Below are 22,508 nucleotides of genomic sequence, written 5' to 3'. Positions count from 1 at the left end.
CATAATATCTTGGTCCTTTTCAAGAGACAATTTAGTGTTAAGCATTTTTATTCTTGATACATTGCCTGGATGTTCGGACGATTCTTTTGAACAAAATATAGGCATAAAAGCTATAAATGATATGTTATTACAAGATCAAATTATGTCATTTCCTAACCTAGTTTCTGCCGATTAAGACTAGATAGAGGCCCTAGAGGACAAAATTCGCAATTGTATTTCCTTATCTGTTAGCTGTTAGTATATATACACACAGTGGTTTACGTACAAGAGTCCTGGTAGACTTTCTATAAGGCTAGTTAAGCTTCAAAATGACGCTACTCCTCCTCCTGGCACTCTCAGCACCATGTCTAAATTTGTCATTGGGATTTCTTCTTCATGACTCTGCAGGTACATAGTTATTCGAATCACTTTTCTAATATCTATGTCATAGAATGAATCTTTTTAGTGAACTTTTTAGTATTTCATTCTTTTCCTTCCAAATTGGTTAAAAAAGTGATTTATCCACCAATTTTGGTCAAAGTTGTTATTAAAATAGACTTGTTTACGTTATGTTTTCCAACGGAATGAGGATAATAGGTTTTTACGTGAAAATGACCGAAAGCAGTTCAAGCCTGTACTAAAAACACAATTTAAAAATATATATTCAAATGAACTGAGGTACAGACTGTACAGCGATAGCTTACAATATCTAAAGTTATTGGTTGTGGTACAAGAGCAATACATTGTTATTTATCTATAAACGAATGTCTTTGTATAAAATCTTTACAGTTCCGAATTAAAAGTGTTCACAAATCTACAAAGGAATATGAATGTTCTATGGAAGTTCCAGACAATCAAAATGTATATCCACACAATGTGTTGTAATGATCCACAGTTAATATGTCACTAACTATATCTCTCCAATTATATTCTAACATAACTATGTATATTTTCTTGATAATGCATAAACTAGTTCTGTTTAGCCCTCGTAAAACTGTTGTGCATGTATATAGCTTTATATCCCAACTTCAATGATGAAGACAACTTCTAGAATTATCCAAAATCATTAAAAAAAAAACCCGCATTCTATTCCAAAAATAGATCATTCTGTGTTCCTTCTAAGAGTCAACAAATAACCATGTTTGCAGATACACAGTAATATTCGGGAATGTCCGATAGAAAAACAGTTCAGTACCTTATTTACACATTCTGATCTAAAATAACAAAATAATCTGTCTCCGTCATTTACTTTGCTAAGTTAATAAACGTACACGTTTATTTATGAATTAAAGTATCTTTCTGGTGTTTCTATAGAATGATAAAGGTGAGTAGGTTATCAATATTTTGAATGGACCGCGAATGGAAACTTTATTGAAATATCAAGTAACATTTTTATATTCTTAATGAAGAATCAACCAGAATGTTGTCTTTACCTTTGGCGTGTTGATGTCAAGATTGTATCATTGCAAAGTTAGACTCCATCTGAGAATTTTGTATTTTGTTTTTCATTTTCCCCATGAATCAATGTCAAAGGTTGTGGTCGGTTAGAACCAATACAGGCACAATTATATATAGTGCAGAGATACACATCAAGTTGGTTCAAGGCCAACATTACTAAACATTCGTTCTCAATTGTGAAATAATTTCTCTAGTGTTCGCCAAACATTTTTCTAGAAATAGCTCATTGAATGGTCAGAACTTGTTTGATAGATGTCTTTTAAGTTCTCAAAGGTAAACTTACATTCATCTGACCAGACATCTGTTTTAAAAAGCAGTAAGTGGAGTTGCTATAACAGCGCTTTTATCTGTAGTATCCAGTCATACCAAGGAATCAGTACATGTTCCTCCTTCAGATGATTAACAGTTTGTGCATCATTCACATCCAAGTCGTGATAGATGACGTCGGTTTTCGTATGGTGTATCATGAAACAAATGCTGGAACTCAAGTACTAGATCTTTCACTTCGTGTCATTCCTTTTCTGATAGATGACACTATTTCACATTCTTTATACTATCCCTCCCATTTAATATGGTTCTGTACAATACTTCATTCTTTATATAAACTATTTCTAATTAGTCCTGTTAATGCTGGTGCATATACTGATATACATTGTAGTTAAATTCCAACTTCAATAATGCTATAGAAAAATTAATTCTAGAATTATCAAAATAAACTCCCAGATCATTCTTTGTTTTCCCAAACAAGTCAGCAAGTATATTTATTTTACCTGTTTGTTTATACATGGTAATATGGTAGAATGTTCTAAAGCCAAACAGAACATTACCTAATTACAAGTTTTGACCTTGTTGACTCTATTGATATCTCCTACATTATAAAGCTAATGCTAATGCTATATATAGTGTCATACCAATTATGATATCCTATATATCTGTACAGGTTTCAGCACATTTATGGTAGCTAGCTATAGGTATACTGTACAGAGACTGCGGTTAGTCTTGTTGTCTAATAATTGTGAAGTACGGCGACTTCTGATAATATGCTTCAGCAAAGATGAGATGAGATACAAAAAAGCACTGATGACGGGAATATGCAGCATACATGGTAGAATTATTACAATTTTATTCGGCAAATTAGCCCGAGATACTCTGGCACTGACACCAGACTTCGACATTATGACAGATAGATGTCTGCTTTAGGACATCTATCTGTCATAATGTCGAAGTCTGGTGTCAGGGCCAGAGTATCTCGGGCAAGCAGCAAATGTGCGACATTTGTCAACAACACAAAAGATATGTTCCATATTGTTTTTACTCCAGACCTTGATTTTGAGAATGGGACATTAATTGGAAATGTAGAAGACAGCAGAGTTATGAAGATTTCTGGATGTGCTGCCAGTCGCAAACATCCGGGCATTTTGTACATCCATAACGACCATCACCACGCAGGCCCAACTATATTTGCAATTGATTCGACTACAGCCCAGGTGATTGGGAGTTTTACGCTGACAAATGCCGTAAATGCTGATTGGGAAGACATCGCTGTTGGTCCATGTCCGTTCCGGTCCGGAAGCAGCTGTATCTTCATCGGTGACATTGGAACAGACAAAGGGCATCCGGCAGCAGATAATATATATCTAATTGAGGAGCCGGATTCGGTTAAAGGAAGCAAAAATATCACGTACGAAAAAATGCTCCAGTACAGGTATGTTAGAAATTAGAAATTTTCTACCTTTGTTTTCAATTCTAAATGTATTATACAACCACGAATATGGATTATTTATATAACTTTAATATTTTTATCAAGCAGTCGAACTCTCTTGCATTAGAGATATTTTATTAAGATAAGTTAAAATCCTTATTTTATTAAAATCAGATTCGATTTAATCATCTGGTAGGGCAGTTATGTAAATTGTTTAACATGGCATTTGAATATGGAATAGAAGCGATTTTGATATTGTAATTACATATAATATATAATATTTAGTGAGCCTTCAATGACTTACTGTGACTCATAGAGAGTAACTTTGGTTGGTTGGTTGACGACATTCAAGTCGTATGAAAACCTAATGTCATTCAAGGACACGCTTTGTGTTCTTTGTGGTCACATTATACTGACAATGGATGCAACAGAAGCATAAACCTCTTTATAGGAACCTTTCCTCACAAGGACAAATGCTTTATTCGATTCTTTCCAATGTCCAATGACGTTCTAAAGTGAAATTAGTAATTTGAATCATGACATGTCAAAGTCTTTCATACTCGTATAACAAATTAGACGGAATCGTAATTTGTATGATTTATTACAAAATTATCATTTCTTCTAAGCTCACTTGTTTATTTCTTCAGCTGCGACGAGCTAGGATCTGATAGTCTAATGGTCGACCCATCTGGGGAACTGTACATGATAGCAATACAACGAGGGGGTGATGGCGGATACTATCACATTCCTAAAAGCGCTTGGAATGCAAACAGCAGAGTTCATATAACCGCAATCGGTCAGATGAATCTGAATACAGATGATGAAAAGAATCCAGTGGCAGGTGACATTTCTCCCGATGGGACCGCCGTACTCGTAAAAACTAAGCACGAAATGTTGCTATGGAGGTTTGATGCTAACAATTTGAGAGACCTATTCCAGCGTCCGCCTATGCCAGTTCCGTACATATATGTTTGGCAAGATGAGGCAGTATGCTGGAACCATGATGGAACAGGGTATTATACTATACCAGAGGGTACTAAACCGCCACTTCATTTCTACCCAAGTCTTTAGTGAGGCATCATGATCTATAAGAGTTACTTCCCTTCGTTTACCCCTTACTGCATGATGGAGTGAAACGGAAATCACTCTGACACATCCGAATGTTAGTACGACTCAATATGAGTTGTTTATCGCAGATGTCATATATGATTTGTACATTTTTACTTGCATTAAATCTCTATTTAGACATCCAGTATATCGTCTGTCATTATCACTACGAAGACTTTTCGTAGGAGGTGTTGTATGGCCGCCATAGAGGGTTTCAAAGGTTTTGTGGCAAATAAATCAATCGGCACATAGAACGTGATTATTCTATAAATACATGTAGATTAATTCTGCGACTACAGTGCCACATTTTTCCTATCATTATCAAAATTAATTGTGTTGTTATATGAAACGATACAAGCTTTGAAGAAAGGACAGTGGAATGATTAATTAAACGAAAATAAGTCATGGAAATTTTCATCCTCGTATCCTCAGTAGGCATTTCTAGTACTTCCGTCATACTTCTTAACAGTATAATTTTCGGACAAACAGCTTCATTTAACATTTGTAAAATATCTTTCTTTCCTAATCCTACCATAATGTCGTCTGCTACTGGCCTAGGGTTCCATGAATTATCCGAGGATTAGTATGCCTCAAACACTGATATTCCATCACATATTTAACCGCTTAGGAGCACGACGAGTTCTGCACGGATGACGATGACTGGCATCACTAGTAGGCTGTGTCAATTTAGGTGTTCCACAACTGTTCCTAGAATCCACCATTTTGGCGTTAACTTGGCTCACGTGTTGGAGTTCCGTCCTTTCCGTTCGTTACGTCAGGCCTTACATTGTCTTCTAACGAGCTAAAGTCCACTCGCATCACCGTGTAGGTTTGTGTTTCGGTATTTAATTGTATAATCATACCCGGACAAGAATATCGCGTAGCGCTGAAGACGTGATGAGCTTGTAGTCGATATTCCCTTCTGGGGGCTAAATATAGAGACCAGAGGTTGGTGATCTGTCACCAGAGTGAATACACATTAAATCTCTTGATCGCCCAAATGATACCTAGTGCCTCTTTGTCAATTTGTGAATATTTTTTTCTCATCGTTGTTAAGGGATCGTGAAGCATATTTGAAGGGCCGTTCTGTTCCGTCTGGAAACTTGCGCCAAATCTATACGGAGATGCGTCACATGATAATGCAACTGGTAAGTTAGGGTCATAGTGCGCCAACACTGTCTGTTACCACCATGTTTTTCACCTTGTTGAATGCTTGCTGGCATTCCGTTGTCCATTTTCAGGGTACATTCTTCTCCAGTAGATGATGTGGTGGCCTTAACAACATCGATAGATTTTCCATGAACTTCCCATAATAATTCACTAACCCGAGGAAAGCACGCAGGTGAGTTACGTTTTCTGGCCGTACTGCGTTTACAACTGCTTCAATTTTGTCCTGGGTTTTGTGTAGTCCTTCCTGATCTATGATATGTCCACAACATTGTACTTTGTCCTGGAAAATGTTACACTTGTCTAAGTAGCCTTTCTGTAATCATGACAGTACTGCTTCCAAGTTTAGCAGATGCTCCTCTGTTGAACGACCAGTGATAATCATATCATCTAATATACACCGTGTTCCGTTAGTTCCCTGGAGTATCTGTTCCATGCCCCGTTGCCATATTGCCGGAGCCGAAGCAATACCGAAGACTAGTCGGTTGTATCTGAATAAACCACGGTGAGTATTTATGGTAAGATACTTCCTATGGTCCTCCTCGACTTTCATCTGTAGATATGCATGGCGTAAATCGAGCTTAGTGAAATGTTTTCCTCCAGATAAGTTCGCAAAAATATCATGCACTTTGGGTAGGGTGTACTTCTCAATCTGTAAAACAGGGTTAATGTTGTTTTACAGTCACCACACAGTCGGATGGTTCCGTCGCGCCTCGGTACAGCTACAATCGGAGTAGCCAATTCACTGTGCTCAACAGGTTCCAAAATTCATAAGTTCACAAATGGTCCAGTTCCTTTTCTACAGCAGGCCGTAAGGAGTTTGCAATGGGTCTAGCCTTCAGAAACTTAGGAGTACACCCATCCTTAAGGTGTAAACTAGCTTTGATGTCCTTAAGTGTCCCTAACGACTCGTCAAAGACATATGCGTACTCCTCCGCGATATTTTCCACCTCCTACGTCGGAATGGAGAGTTTGACCTTTGAACCTGATACAGCATGTATTTCCGCCAAGTCTAAACGGATAGAGCGTAGCCAACTGCGTCCAAATAGTGGAGGGCCTCCCTTCTCTACTACGTATAAAGGGAGATTACTTTTCTGCCATTGAGCTCAACTGTAGCATCCAGTTTTCCACATGGAGCTATAGGCTCACCTGAATAGTTTTTCAGTGTAACTATAGTAGGGTTAAGTTTCTCTTTTCCAAAACAACATAAACTTCTGAATTTTCATTTACCTGTGGAGTAATACAGAATGACTCGGATTTATTACTGCCAATAGAGTATAACTCTATTTCCGTGAAGTTGATTCCTAGTCCCTAGTTCCTTCTTTCATTACCTATTCGATTCCCTGAATACTTATTCGAATTCTAGCAACTAATTAACATAGGAAATAGTTCAAAATGAATTAATATGCATCACAATTACATATTTGATCTTTTAATTGCAAATTAAAGACCAATTACTTATTCGATTCCTTTTGTTTTGATGATTTATTCCATAGTTTACTGATTGCCACTTTACTTCCTGTCGCTTTGTTTACATCCTGTCGACATGACTTTTGAATATGACCTATCTTTCCACATTTCCCGCATTTTTCTGACTTGTAAAAACAGTCTTGCTGGTCATGTCCTGTCCGTAGACATTGATAGCATGGTTTGGGGTTAGACTTGACAGTTTTAGGTTTATTTAATTTCGTACTGTGGCTGGTTTTTGTACATCTAGAAGCCGTATCCATAGCTACTGCGATATCCACCGAAGGTTAGAGTTCTACCGATAGTAATTTCCGTTGAATAATCTCATTAGAGAGACCACAAACAAATCGGTCACGCAGCGCGTCGTCCAGTACCGTTCCGATTTCACAATGTTCCGAAAAAGTTTTCAGCTGTGCGATGTAGTCTCGTACACCCTCGCCTTCTTTCTGACCACGCTTATAAAATTTGAACCTCTCAGCAATCAACAGCGGTTTAGGAGACAAATATTTGGACAGGGTCTCGATAGGTTCATCATTATGACATATATGTACAATGACTATTTGGTCCCGCTTCATTATATGAAGCTACATGTAGAGTATATTGAACTCAAACTGTATTTAACGCTTGATAAGACCAATCTGATACTTTTAAGGTAAAACATTCCTTTACAAATGCGAATACCTTTCTCCAACTACTAATTCATTAGCAATGGATCCGGATTCTGAGACGCACGTACGTACTTCTGATAAATCAGAAATAATAACCAAAAATATTGTATAAATAACATCATTTAATTTTTCGTTGTTTTTATACTAAATCCGGCTTTGTGATTGGCTAATACTTTTTTTGCATACCAATATGAAAAAAAAATCCGAGAATGGCGTCAAATTCCGACATTATCGTGACGTCACAACAGAGAAATTGACGTTGAGTATTGGTTCGAATAAATAATCCCTTGAAAAAATCACTAGCATGGAACATTTAAACATATTTTATTTAATCAAATAGATTATAAAATTTATAACAAGTATTGCGTAGCGGATTCTCACAAAAGTTTGCAAACATTTTTGTTCTCATAACCCGATGAAATCAAACGATCGTGGCATCAATGCTTAAAATAATAAAAATACCGTATTTGTGAATATTAAAGATATACAGATAACATATAAAATATACAATATGAAATTACGTTAAGGACAGTAAAAGAATGTGTAAATTTATAAAATGATATAGATGAATTCATATGAATGACTATCAAAACGATATCCTCCCAGATGTCCCTATCTATACAAAAATGTACTAATAAAATAAAGTTATTATCAATGTATTATACACAATTTTATGACACTTAACATTTCCTCAGTCGATTCATCTTTACATGTTTTATACAAACGAATAATTTATATGGTCCTAAATAGGAAATTTTATATTCTCCTTTCTTGTGATATATGAATATTAACCACACCGTTATGTATTATGGATGTTGAGATCAGGTAGCAGATCTAGAATTTTCTATCTCTTGTTCGGACGTAGAATTCTTTATAGGGATTACATGTAAATAGTAAGATCTTGAAACATGTTTGGGGTTTTCGGTCCTTGTACTTATATCTAGGATTGGTAATGAATAAGTGAGAAAATGTGCCGTTTTAAAGGTCTATATTTACAAACGAACGGAGAATTAATGAATATAAGCGTTCATTTTTTTTCTTTCTTTTTTTTTCTTCTGTAGTACCAAAGATTACATATTTGATTTTTATTCAATCCTGTGACGACAATAATTAATGATGTGTATAGGATTACTTATAAAGTTATGATATAGTACAACTATTCACATACGCACGTACAGATAACTTGGCTTGTCTCCTCAACGAGCTGCTACACTCAGTGATACACCACTGATAAACAACACAACAGATAACGACATCGAGGTAAATATGTTACTTGTCTTATAAACAAATGTTGTCAATTATGGTACATACAATCAGAGTTAAAGCTCTGATACAATGTATATTGACGTATTTTACCATGGATATAATATATCATGAAATTTCTGATAGTTACACTATGTGAGTTGTGTGATTTGATGTCATCTACTTAAAATCAGATTCAGGACTACAGTTACCATAACAACCAATATTACAGTTACAAAAATAACTAGGAAATACAGTTAGTGGAACAATCAGGAATATAGTTAGTGAAACAACCATGACAATAGTTACTACACCAACCAGGACTACAGTTACTGTAACAGCCAGGACTACATGAACAGTTACTGTAACAGTCAGGACGACAGTTATTACACCAACTAGAACAACAGTTACTACACCAACCAGGACGACAGTTACTATAACAGGACTACAGTACTATAGCAACCAGGACAGTTATAACGCAACAGATTCACTTTGTACAACAGCGACTATAACTACTATACAGCAACACAGGACTAAACAAACTACAACTAGAACAGTAACAACAGGACGTACTGTACAATAGGACTAGTATAAACCAGGTTATTAACAGACAACAGTTACTAAACAACCAGGATTCAGTACATTGTACAACGACTGCCGGGACTAGTTACTATAACCAATATTACAGTTACTCTAACAACCAGGACTACTAGTTACTACATTGTAACTACGCAACAACCAGGATTTACAGCTACATTGTACAACGACTGCCGGGACTAGTAACTATAACCAATATTACAGTTACTCTAACAACCAGGACAACAGTTACTAAACCACTAGATCTACTATTCAGAATGATGAGACGGGACAGTGGTCCTAAGGGACCTGTGGACTTTACGAACGCTAATTCTCGTCCTATTCGCCTCTATCGCACCGCTTCCACTCCTTATAAGCGGAACAAAGGTGAGTTATAATAATTATAATGTAATAATTTTTAATCATAATATTATTATAATCTTTAATTAATCGTTCCGATCATTATCATCCGACATCTAAACACATTCTGCTCAACATCATCGAATAAATTAGATTAGAAATTGAACGTTGATGTACTTCATTGGTACAAGAATGCATGAACTGATAAAATCAATGTATAAATTCATATCAAATCGATATCTACCCAGATGTTACTATCCTACCTATGCTAATAAAATAATGTCGTTATTTATGTATCATACACAACGTTATGGACCGAAAACATTCTCGATCGCGTTAGTTTCACATTGTAACACACGTACATTTGTAAATTATCTCGTTTGAGATATAATCACATTTGCTGCTGTTTTATCTGTGTATTGTGCAATGAAGAAAAGTATTCGATGTGATGAAGTCATAGTTATATGTAATACATTTGCCGACAGTAATGGGATTAGTGCATGCATGCTTACTAACATTACTGTTTGTTATTGCTTCAGTATTTGATAAAACAACTATATTTGTGATTAATAGTCGGGCAAAGGAAGGCTAAAGTCGGTGAAATGGTGTTAATATATCCAATGTAATTTTTTTAAGAAATAAGAAAATAAATCTTCCTATCAAATTCGCTTTGCATGCGAAGAAATAAAACATATTTATTTTCTTTGGAAGGCCAAGGAACGCATTTAGACTGGTTACATTGCCTGACTATTAACTTTAAGGATGTACACCTCTGAGGTTTCAGTCCCACTAAGTCTCGTTTTGACATAAATCAAAGTAGCTATGATATTTTCAAACAAATTCCAGCAATATCTGTAGCAAGTTGTCAGTTGCAAATTTTGTCGAAAGTTACATTTCTATTCTCAGTACATTTTCATATGGATATTTTAATAAATGACTCATCTGGTGGCCATTTTGAAAATATATCTCTTTTCGCTGTGTGTACAGCCCAAGTAGTGTTACCATTTTTTTAAGCTGCATTGAGATAATTTTTCTGCAAATTTTTACTAGGTTCATGGTAATTAAACCTTTAAGCATTGTAAAATGTGTAAAATTTAACCCTTGTGATACTTTATTTTTACATTATAATGGTAAATTCAGCATTTTTATTTTTTCTCTTAAATATTGAAAAATCCCAAATATTTAATTGGGGCAAAACAGTAAGCACACCGACCACCTATTTTTTCTGTCTGATTAAAAAAAAACCATCCTTTTCCCTATTAATATGCAAAGTATCAAAAAAAAGTTTAATACCAGAATCTTTTCTATAAAAAAGTTAAACATGGCAAAAATGGCTAAAACCGGTGGATTTTGCAGCTCAAAACCAAGAGGTAGGGGTAGCATATGTTGTTATTCTGAGGAAACACTATGATTCTTTCTTATCATAACTGCTATTATAACACCCATATATACCAAACACATAATTAGGAAATTATGTTTTTAATCTCTCGTGTATATGGTCAAAACGTAAAAATTCTCATAAAAATCAAATATTTTGTTAAGTTGGTATCTTTGATTGACCACAGCTCAAACCCGAGCACTCTGAGATATGTTTTTTCATTCCATTTGCTTCTATGGTATGAACTCCAATTTCCAAAAAATTATATTAAGGAAAAAAAGTTTAATTCAAGAACATTTTGTCTTTTTTGAGGTGTACATAGCGTGCTTCGGGAGCAAGAAGAAAACACGAAAATCAGCCATAGAATAAAACTCTAACTCGCGAATATATATCTTCGCGAAAATAAGTTGGTTAGTAGTAACATTTCGTTGTAAATAGCAACTTACTATTATAATGTCAACCATACACTTGACATTTATTTTTTTTATTTTATTTTTATGGGAGGATTGACTTTTGGTATTACTTGCGTGTATATAGTGTACTAATATTGTATATACATATACCATATACAGCATCAAGTTTAAAACAACCTTCATTCTTCGTAAGATGGAGAAGTCTGAGGATGATATTTTATGACTAATTAGTGACTTATTCACTGTGGTGACTGCGCCACTTGTGACGTAATGTAGTTTAACCACGACACAGGATACAGTGCTTTACATAACGATCTTAACGTGAACAACATACGATTGCGTACATGAATGACATGTACTTGCATATGAAATAATATGAAACGGAATGTTGACGAAACAAAAAAAGGTTTCTTACATTTTAAATGTATTTTCATCAATAATGAAATAGGTGTTGAACAGTTTTAAATATCATTAAATTCAATTTTAGATGTCTATGTGTAAAGAGGAGATTAATTACATTCATATTTGGAAATGTATAGGTAGCTATGATAAACGTGTAAGTGCAGTATTAAGAGTCAACTGGTATATTTTTAGGGTTTTCAATTTATTGAATTACCAAACTTATTGTTACATTGACATTAAAATATTAAACATACCTTTTTATATACACGAACAGATTTACCTGAAGGAATCTATAAAAGCAGCAGGTTAACTTATGCGGAAAGTATTCCAAATGAAAAATATAACACTTACTTTTTTATGTGGTCAATATACGATAATTAGCTTTCGTCGTTGTAGGAGTCCCGATGTGCTTACGTCATGATCGTGATGGCGATCTTGTGGATTACTGAGGCCATTCCTATTCCTGTGACGTCACTACTTCCTGTCGTCTTGTTCCCAATGTTTGGTGTTGTTCCTGCCATAGATGTCTCTACAAAGTATATCAATGTACGTTTTCGTAACACATGTACATGTAAACTGACATTAACTAATTTGTCAGAAACAAACGAGAGATAAACTATAAAACATTTATTTAAATGAGTATTACAAACCCTGTAAATGAGTGATTTCCCTACTTCCTAAATACCAAATTTTAAATCGAAAACACTGACCTGAAATCGAAATACAAATAAATATCTACATATTTTAGCTGACGTGAATTATCCAATACATGTCAATTCATTAATTGCAAATCTCGCAAACATATATAGCAATGTCCAGAAAATATAATCCCTGCAAACGGTATCGATTTATACAATAACTGAAATAAAGGAATGCAGTAAGACATGTCTATAACGAACCTCTTGGGACCAACAGAGTCACTTCGTTATAAGCAAAGTTTGTATGCACATATGACAATATCATAATATTTATTGTCATTTTGGCGGATATTCCGCTCACCTTTGCATATTTACTTTTATGTAAAATTGGTCTTTTATGTCTGATGTAAGATTGTTAAATGATAATTTTGATGTATATGTTTTTAAAAGAAAATTTTAATAAATGCGGCCACTTTAATAAAGAAGTGAGCCAATGATCGCCACTCAATTCACTGTTTGTTGTTCTATGGTATACCAATCCGAGTATTCAATATGCAAACAGAGCTTCACAGCATGGAGAGTTTTTACGCTTGTAACCAGTTTAAACTGACAATATATATGTATTATAATATTTGTCACATTATACAGACATTTTGTAAGAGGGGTGGCACATGACGACTGGAAAAGCAATTTCTGTACATGTAATTTTGCAGGATGGCAAAAATAACATTTATGTTATTTAATTTGTTGTAAGCGTGTTCGTTTCGTTTCACTGTCGATCTTATTCTAAAACTATATTGCGATAACAGTCTTAACCATTGTTTTACAGGTGAAGTTTCTATTGCGACCTATGGTTGTGTAATATGTTCTATATTTTATAATGTGATATTATATCGTTACAAGGATACATCCATGTTGTTTATCGGCGGGTTGGTGATTGCTGTAGCGGTGGAGGAGGTCAATCTTCACAAGAGAATTGCGATGGGGATCATATTACTTCTGGGTACTCAGACAAACATGTGAGTATTCTTACTATTTATTCGAATCTAAAATCCTTGTGAATAATTTCAAGTCTGAATAGGGTTGTATCAACCTGACGACCTTATTCCAAATTAAAATGCTTGAAGAGTCCATCTTTACAAATGCTAGTACATGTATGTTGCATCTATTAAAACATTTTCGAAGTCAGACTGATAAAATGTATCATGTATGGAGGGATAGGCTCACTTACGCGACTGCATTACTTCCGAAATCTTTCGAAAAGTATTATCACCATTTCCAGCTCCACAAATACAAATGTACCTCCTGCGTAAATTACACTGGTGCATACTTTATACAATTTACATGTACATGTATGTATGTACATAATTAATCACCGACAACCAAACAGAACGTTATAACTATTTTATATTCTGGAAAAGTCAGATTATTTTTTTAAATAATGTGTCCGCATGGAATATAATCTAAGGCTTACTTTCAAGTGCGGCCTATTTTCGTTTCATGTTTATTATCTAGTTTTTAGGGCATCTGACATATATGCATGTATGCATTACGTATACGATTACCTATGAATTGCAAATGCATTAGTATATTTTAAAGGATAAAGACACATTACCACGAGCCCTTCACATTATGTAAGCCTTTTGCTCTTGGTACTCCGGCTTTCCTCACGTACTACTAGGTCGCGAAACAAAGTAAACTCTAAACCTATGTATGAATATTATCTGATGCAATCACCCTAAGCTTGTACTCGATCTTGTGGACAGGTTACTGCTTGGCTTGATGCTCCCCACCTGGTTTCTATCTATGTGGATAAGTAACACGGCTGCAACTTCAATGATGTTACCTATTATTGTGGCCGTTGTTGACCAGCTGCGAGAAATGGACGCCCCACACAAAAAAGGTAGATACGTCATTGAAATGCTTTTTCAAATCAACAATGATGTCATCAAAATGAGAAATACATTAAAACAGATAACGAAAAGAATATGGAATATTCTAATATATTTTGTCATTACTACTTTTTCAATGTAAAAGAATTTTCATTTCATGAAAGAAGGAAAATGGTGCAAGAAGTTGCCCTCACACAGGAGGGGATCCATTCAACATAAAACACGTTCATACTTTCATCAAAGAATCACATTGTATATATATGTGTACTTCATATCGCATTGAATTTAAAACTGTATGATTGCGTTGACAGACTGTTTTGATAAAGATGAATTTACCAAATACATGTATGTAAATAAGAAAAATGTTTAAAATATATTTTGTACAATTATTTATTTAGAAAAAATAATACTGTAAAAATAATTTAAAATCAGATAACTATTTATAAGAAGAGTTATTTTTAATTACTCTAATTCATTGATTATGTTTCAGCGGGGAAGGATAATTTAAGCTTTGAAGACGATCATGTGACACCTGAAAATAAATATGAAGATCAGATGACTCGAGATGAAGTGGTATTAACAGAAAATGAAAGGTACATTAATTTCAGTCAAACCTGTCTATAAAGACCACCTGGGGACGACGAAAAAGTGGTCTTTATACACAGACTAAATTGTGTTGAAATTGACCATTTGGGGCCCTGCGAAAGTGGTCTTATTCAGTAGGTGTTTTTTTTTTAAATAAGATGTATTTACAGTATATATGTGCATTTGTTTGTTTTCATGTTTTTAATTATTTATTTGCTCATTCACAGTAGTTATATTAAGGGCATACTAGAAATGTATACTATTAGCGTAAGTGATCTAACACAAAAACAAAAACGCTTACCATTGCCTAACACAGTGTATTACGACTTAGTCAACGAGGTTTTATTTTACAATAAAAAGTCATTAGAACACACATTCACGTTTAAGGCTCATGAATTGTAAATAATCATATCAGTCCATGTGATATATAAATGTATATATATATGTATAAATAAGAAGAGAGATACTGTTTCAATGACAAGGGTGTGTAATCATTCATTACTTACAGTCATACTGATGATAATACCATGAATGAGAAACAGCTAATAAGGATAGGGAAAGGACTTGCACTGGGTGTAGCGTACGGTGCCAATATCGGTGGAGTAGCAACCCTTACAGGGACAGCACCAAATCTCATTCTTCAAGGACAAGCAAACAGGTACACAACCTAAATACACGGGAAACAAAAAGGTCAGACAAATAGAGAAAAAAGTAAAATACTATTAAACATTCATGAGATGAGATGTTATTAAAAGATGTCTCAATGGGACGAGTTTCACGTGAGTTTCATGACTTATAACGGTAATCTGATATGGTAATTTACCATTTACGTTTAGAGACAACTTAAATAGAAGTCATATACCATGCAGGGATGTAAATCATACATACAACATAATGCTTATTATGACCTACTTATGTTTTGTTAGTGTTTATTAGTACCTTCTTTCAAATACAATTGCTAACAAATTTAGTTTGCGTCAGGTGCAAATGTTGTAATAGAATGCTTGGTAGTGAGAAATTAGTTATGTGACATATGAACTCAGCGCTGGTCATATCGTTAATGGTTTTTATTCCACTGCCTTACCTAGAGTTTCCCCAATCAAGGAAGAAAATGACAATACAAACTGCAGTTAATTGCGTTGTCTGCCGAACATGATACCCGTTTAAGACAACACAAATCATTGATCTTTCTGTAGTTTGTACCGGTCTAGAAAGGAGGGTGCTGACTCTGGTATCACTTTTGCTAACTGGATGGGATTTGGTGTTCCTCTGTCTGTCCTGATGTTGTTTCTGGCCTGGGTATGGCTACAGATATACTGCTTACGAGACAGGTACTTGGGTTGCTTTATCATTTCAATGTATTATAAATGACAACACAAACAAACACAGCAAAACCAAAGAAAAAAAAGCCAACAACTTTTTAAGAGTGATTCAGTGCTGAACATCATAACCTCTAAAAATTACGACTTGATGTAATATGTATACAGCAATTATCAATAAAACGCCACAGGTGTAAAAAAAAGCTATTTCACTTATGCATGTACGTTTGTAATTATTACACAATAAGACTTAAATATTTGAGTGCATACTAATTTGGATTTTTGGCGGTACAGGTGCTGTTCACGTATGACTGCTACTCAAAAGTCACGTGTTAAAATGGCGATGAGAAAAGAGTATGATAAACTAGGACCGTTAAGGTAAATACTATGTATATATCGGAAAAGTTATTAAAATTGTAACTAAATTGAAAAAGATGAATTGAAATATAGAGTTGAATGTAATATCACTAAATACGTTTTTTCGTTACCTTTAACGTAAATCATGAATACTTGTTTTTCTAAGATCTTTTCTGGGTTTTAATTCTTTTGATTATTTGCCAAATTTACATGATTACAGTATTGTCACCAAATGAATTTTTAACAGATTGCATTGATTAGTTTTCCCAATATTCACTATTTAAAGAAGCTTTATTCTACTCTGCATAAAATGTTTGGCTGTCGGAATAGGAATATATACCTATAACTACTGGTAACTCATAGTAGAATGTATTTGCATTCAAAGTTTATCTAAATGAATGTTGACTCATTTGCTCATCCGTTTCATACATGATCTGACAACATATTATTTTAGGCCACATTCTGACCAAATAGTTTGCAGACATATACGTGTATGTAGTCATCTCACCAAAACAGAGCACAGTATTACATGTATATAGACGAAACATCTGTCTGTAAGATGGCTAAAAACGCTTTTGAACTGAAGTATATGTACAGGAAGAATAAAATTCATCAGGAACTGACACCAAATTTGATGTTGTCAGATCGTCTATGATTTGAATAATATTGTGAACATTACTACTGAATACTAACATTACTTCGCGGTTAATATATTTCGTGATTCGTCAAAAGAAATTTGCGAAGATTGACTTTCACGAATTTAGAAATTAAATGGATTTTCACACTATCAGTAGAGTATGTATGCAGCGATGTTATGTACATCGATCAATCGCGCGACTAACGAAAGTAAATCGCACGCAAAGAAATGTCAGTTTATAGTTCTTGTGATGATATAAATATGGAGTGTACGAAAAATCCAGTCGCGTGATCTACATTGTATCAATAAGTTTCCAGGAAGTAGTTGTTATTGTCCTGTTTGGTATACTGGTCTTGCTGTGGCTGTTCCGGGACATTCCTGATGTCGGCGGCTGGCGTTTCCTGTTTTCGGATGACCCCACATCGTAAGTGTTATGCTGTATATTTATACCGTACAGGCGGCGCTGACAGGAATCGTCATTTTGTGACTTCGTGGTATATTGTTGTTGGGGTTCGCAAATTTTTATACACATAACAATTGCAAATTAAGGTTTTTTTCATTTTTATTAAAATAAACAAACAGCTGTATGATATCTAAGATTTCAATATATCTTAAATAATACCAAAGTTTTTTTTTATTCTGCATATCCGCCAATGAAATAATGTCAATTGTTGCGTAGTTCGTAGACCCGCCACTTTAATGTATCACTAATATAAGACATTCCTTACTCCACAGCGGACCATACGTTCGCGATTCCAGTGCCGCCATTTTAATTGCCGTCCTTCTATTCATTTTGCCGTCCAACATACCAAGAGTGTTTTGTTGTCGGCGATACAAAGGTGAGTAAACATATTAGCGAACATCTACGACCGAACAGAACGTATTTAGTATTTCCATCAAACAGGTTGATAAACTATTATCGTTATATTAAGGATTAGACAAAGAAACAATATTCTAGATGTCATTGAAGTGAATATATGTGAAAAACCTCAGCTCATAGAAAAAGGCGACTTTAATTTCTTCGTTTACAAATAAATGGTAAACGTTATTTCAGTTAATCGATTTTTGATAATACTATGTTTTCTTAAATAATCTGTCAATGTATATTTCGGACAGATAATGGTGACATTGATTATCCTGAGTATAAACCTATTCTGAACTGGCAAAGTACTGTACAGAAAATCCCTTGGGGTGTAATCATCCTCCTAGGCGGTGGATTCGCACTAGCTGACGGGAGCTCTGTAAGTTTGGTTTGCATAGGGATTGATCACGTTTTATTTTATTATCATTGCATGTATTCTATGACCATTTTTGCCGCTGGTCATTTGCCAAACGCAGTATGCGTAGAAACGTATCCTGAGGAAAATCACTGACCCGTGGTCGGTACTGGGCATGTTGGTTTTGAATTTGTTACTTATACAGGCCTAATATAAAAATGAATAAATTGACAATTGACTTACGGAAGCTCACAAAACTCTTCATTGCTCATGTAAATTTACAAAGGCAATGTTCTTCCGCTAGTGCTGTAACTTCATCTTGGATCTTGGACTATAGAATTGATAACGTTTTAATTATCATTAATAAATTTTCACTCGTGTTCCAGAATGGTACTTAACCTATCACATAATTCCGTCTTTGCATATTATAGGTTTAGCTCCCTTGCAGGCAGGTATCCAATGTGACGTCATTATTTTATAAGCGCAATTCACGTTCGTTTTCTCCGAAATGACGTTATGTTAGCAAACATATGACGTCACAATTGATACCTACCCGCAACGGCAGATTCATGTATGTCTATAATATTGAAATACATAATAGTTTATAGTAGTAATAAATATCACTGTTATTTATGTCATTGTAATATTTATCTTCCATATACATGTATACTCTTTTGAACAGGTTTCAGGACTGTCTCAGTGGGTCGGTTGTCAACTTCGCGTGTTTAGGCACCTTAAATCGTGGGCTATGAACTTAATTCTTTGTCTGATTGTGGCCGGGGCTACAGAGATTACTAGCAACACGGCTACAGCAACACTTCTCATGCCGATTATGGCCGAGCTGGTAAGTAATATGGTGATGATGCCCGAATTGGTTTACTATGCTTAATGTTGGCCATGTTGTCATGATGAGAAGTTTCAAATTTTATACAGAAATGGACGAGGAAGGAATAAAGGGGAAAATGAAACAATTATGTAAAATATGAATGCAAAATTTTAAGTTTGCCAATAAATACTTGCAGCAACAAGTGACATTAAAAAGGATTACATTAATGACACGTCTCTGCATATCAAGATAAAGAAGGATAGTATTTCGTTTTACTGACCATTACATGGTTTGTATTCGCCTTGGTCAGGATCAAAAACGTCAATAAGTTCTTAAGAAATACGCGTATAACTATATACATGTCAAGACGTCTTATTGTACAAAATATCAAGTGTTCTCGTATATCAAACAGTACCATGCAAGGTGAGTTCTCTTGCGAATGTATACAATATACGAGTATTTAGTGGAAATAAGTTTTGGTTTATAGTATGTATAATATTATTAATGAATTATCATTTGAAGTTGATCTATCTAAGTATATTTACATAGGCAATCAACATTGGAGAACATCCGTTATATCTGATGACGTCGGCCGCCATTTCGTGCTCCTTTGCTTTCATGTTACCCGTGGCAACTCCTCCAAATGCCATTGTCTTTTCAACTGGATACCTCAGGATATCAGACATGGTAAGACAAATGGAATGGCAAGAAGAAACGCATGGCTTATGGCACGTGAATTAATGCATAGTGCAATGGATCCGGAGATTTGGTTACAGATTGCAGATAATGTCTTATCGGCGTAATCATGAATATCGCAATCATGTGCTTGTTTTAAATAATAATACATCTCATCCTGATAAAGCAATGACAAAGAAAATGTGAAAGTTGTTATAGTTATGAAAGGTACATATATATTAGAACCAAGCACGAATGACAAAGAAAATGTGAAAATATTAACGACCTATTAGTGTTTCTTGTAATTAAAAAAAACCTGCCCTATGTAAGCATACTGGCATATCAAAAGAAACCGGAAGGATAATAAAACCTAAGCAAAGTAATAATGCACAATTAATTGAAAACAACTGATTATGGAACTTATAAATGATTTCATTCTTTATAGGCCTTGGCAGGACTAGTAATGAACCTGATGGCTGTGACATGCCTTACATTAGCTATAAATACGTGGGGCGTTCCACTCTTTGGGTTAGACACCATACCAGATATATTCAAAACTTCGGCAGCAAATTCAACGTCGTGTGATGGAGTAATGGACGCCATGACAGATTTACCAAGCTTCACATCAACTACATCCTCGACCACTTTATAACTTAGTAATTTATATAACATTGTAATTTATATAACATAGTAATATATAAAATAGCATAGTAAGTTGTATCACTAAGTGATTACTTAGTATTGTACTTACATCAGTAACTCGTTATAATAATAGAGCTGTATTATGAGTGTTATATTGTTATGATTTAAAAACAAGAGGCCCAGAGGACCTGTATCGCTCACCTGTTTTTTTTTTTTTTTTTTTTTTTTTTTTTTTTTTTTTTTTTTTTGAGTAATTCTTTAATTTAGTATTTAGTGATTCAAAAATCCTCACAATTTGTTTAATTTTGAATCCCAACCATATAATAATGCTATAGATATCATACGAATATGCTATCCAATACATAGTTTCAGAGAGGAAGTAATTTATATGATAAAAATAATATCATAATTAACCTTTTTTGGCCCCACGCCTAAGGCCCCAGGAGGTCAGCCCCATCATTTGTACAATTTTGAATCCCCGCCCTATAAGGATGCTACCATTGCATTATAGGTGCTATCTCATGCTTAGTTTCGGGAAAAATTCATTTATATGGGAATAGCCAAATTGACCTCTTTTGACCCTGCCCCTTAGGCCCCGGGGGTCAGCCCCATCATTTGTACAATTTTGAATCCCCATCCTATAAGAATGTTACCATTGTATTATGGGTGCTATCCCATGCTTGGTTTTAGAGAAGATGTTGTTTATATGGAAATAGCCAAATTGACCCCTTTTGGCCCCGCCCCTCAGACCCCTGGTTGGGGAGGGCGGTCAGCCCCATCATTTGTCCAATTTTGAATCCCTACCCTATAAGGATGCTAAAATTCCATTATCAGTGCTATTCCATGCTTAGTTACAGAAAAGAAGTCGTTTATATAGAAATAGCTAAATCGACCCCTTTTGGCCCCGCCCCTCAGGCCCCTGGGGGTCAGCCCCATCATTTGAACACTTTTCAGATACATTTAGTAACCCATAAGGATGCTATCACTCAAATTTTGTTGCATTCCGACCAGCGGTTATGGAGAAGTCGATTGTTGACTGACGGTATAGCATAAGCTCACATTGGTCCTTCGGACCAGGTGAGCTAACAAAACTGATGATTTATTGTGACAATATCTATACAATGTATATCTAAAGCCAACATTGTGTGATTGATTTACATGAAACTTGTATCAAATACTGTATTGAAGGCCAGCTACCTTTCCTAATTTGCTTTTAGTTTTTTGTTGTTTTTTTTTTAGTTGGGAATGTAAAACGAGATAGATAACTTTGTTGATTCGCAAATGTTTTCTGGTCAATTTGACTAGAATCAAACGTTAATATTCATAATGCGGGCCGTCTTGTTTCCAGCTATCGTTCAAAACACTGCGCGTTCGTTGACTTTCACTGCGCCAGAAGGCAAAGCAACGAATTTTCACTGTTAACATGTAGATTACGCAGGGATTATTGAATTTGTTTTGGTGTCTTAGGCTATCCATATAAACTTTTAATTTTTGTTTCGTTAATGTAGGAATTACCTATGTTAGTTTGAATAATTTAAACGCATTTATTGGTACAATGAGGTTAAGATCGGGGCCAGATTCTTTTTTTAAAGAATGCAACGGAACGTGACGCAACGTGTATTGTACGTGTGTATAACAGTGCTAGGAATGAAAATTAAACTGTATTGATTGGTATTGTGTGGTTTTATTGTATAAAGACTTACGTAATCAGGTGAAAGGGCTAATGGACGTACCGAAAAGCCGATTTTTTTCGCTAAATAAATTTGTGATTTACACTTAAAACGTGAAAATCAGCATTTGG

The 22,508-nt window shown here is 34.9% G+C and overlaps 2 protein-coding genes across 4 annotated transcripts; both read left to right on the top strand.

The window, feature by feature from the left end:
• The first annotated feature begins 252 nt into the window (after positions 1-252).
• Positions 253-4,391, top strand: LOC138330846 (uncharacterized). Its single transcript, XM_069278351.1, has 3 exons — positions 253-387; positions 2,758-3,142; positions 3,787-4,391. Exons 1-3 carry the CDS (start codon positions 309-311, stop codon positions 4,208-4,210), a joined length of 888 nt encoding a protein of 295 aa, XP_069134452.1. The 5' UTR covers positions 253-308; the 3' UTR covers positions 4,211-4,391.
• A 5,150-nt stretch (positions 4,392-9,541) lies between these two features.
• LOC138331610 (solute carrier family 13 member 2-like) lies at positions 9,542-22,381 on the top strand. 3 transcript variants are annotated; one of them, XM_069279324.1, is made up of 14 exons: positions 9,542-9,753; positions 12,316-12,465; positions 13,461-13,576; positions 14,324-14,460; positions 14,940-15,042; positions 15,543-15,692; positions 16,231-16,365; positions 16,648-16,731; positions 17,658-17,771; positions 18,083-18,186; positions 18,464-18,588; positions 19,247-19,408; positions 19,940-20,077; positions 20,511-22,381. In XM_069279324.1, the coding sequence occupies exons 2-14, from the start codon at positions 12,337-12,339 to the stop codon at positions 20,715-20,717; spliced, it is 1,704 nt and encodes a 567-aa protein (XP_069135425.1). In that variant the 5' UTR covers positions 9,542-9,753; positions 12,316-12,336; the 3' UTR covers positions 20,718-22,381. The 3 variants fall into 3 exon arrangements, with proteins under 3 accessions (XP_069135425.1, XP_069135427.1, XP_069135426.1); XM_069279326.1 differs by lacking the exon at positions 12,316-12,465; XM_069279325.1 differs by lacking the exon at positions 17,658-17,771.
• Positions 22,382-22,508: the final 127 nt, after the last annotated feature.

The sequence above is a fragment of the Argopecten irradians genome, chromosome 9 (assembly GCF_041381155.1).
Source record: "Argopecten irradians isolate NY chromosome 9, Ai_NY, whole genome shotgun sequence".
Lineage (NCBI taxonomy): Eukaryota > Metazoa > Mollusca > Bivalvia > Pectinida > Pectinidae > Argopecten > Argopecten irradians.
Note: the sequence above shows the minus strand (reverse complement) of the source record. Positions and strands in the feature narration are given on the sequence as shown.

Bases quoted from the DNA above. Each gene is read 5' to 3' on its own strand.
- LOC138331610 (XM_069279324.1), top strand. From the start codon at position 12,337: ATGATCGTGATGGCGATCTTGTGGATTACTGAGGCCATTCCTATTCCT. The intron at 12,466-13,460 runs GTACGTTTTCGT...TATCGTTACAAG, and splicing joins TCTCTACAAAGTATATCAAT to GATACATCCATGTTGTTTAT. The intron at 19,409-19,939 runs GTAAGTAATATG...ATATTTACATAG, and splicing joins TGCCGATTATGGCCGAGCTG to GCAATCAACATTGGAGAACA.
- LOC138330846 (XM_069278351.1), top strand. From the start codon at position 309: ATGACGCTACTCCTCCTCCTGGCACTCTCAGCACCATGTCTAAATTTG. The intron at 388-2,757 runs GTACATAGTTAT...TTTTTACTCCAG, and splicing joins TCTTCTTCATGACTCTGCAG to ACCTTGATTTTGAGAATGGG. The intron at 3,143-3,786 runs GTATGTTAGAAA...TTATTTCTTCAG, and splicing joins GAAAAAATGCTCCAGTACAG to CTGCGACGAGCTAGGATCTG.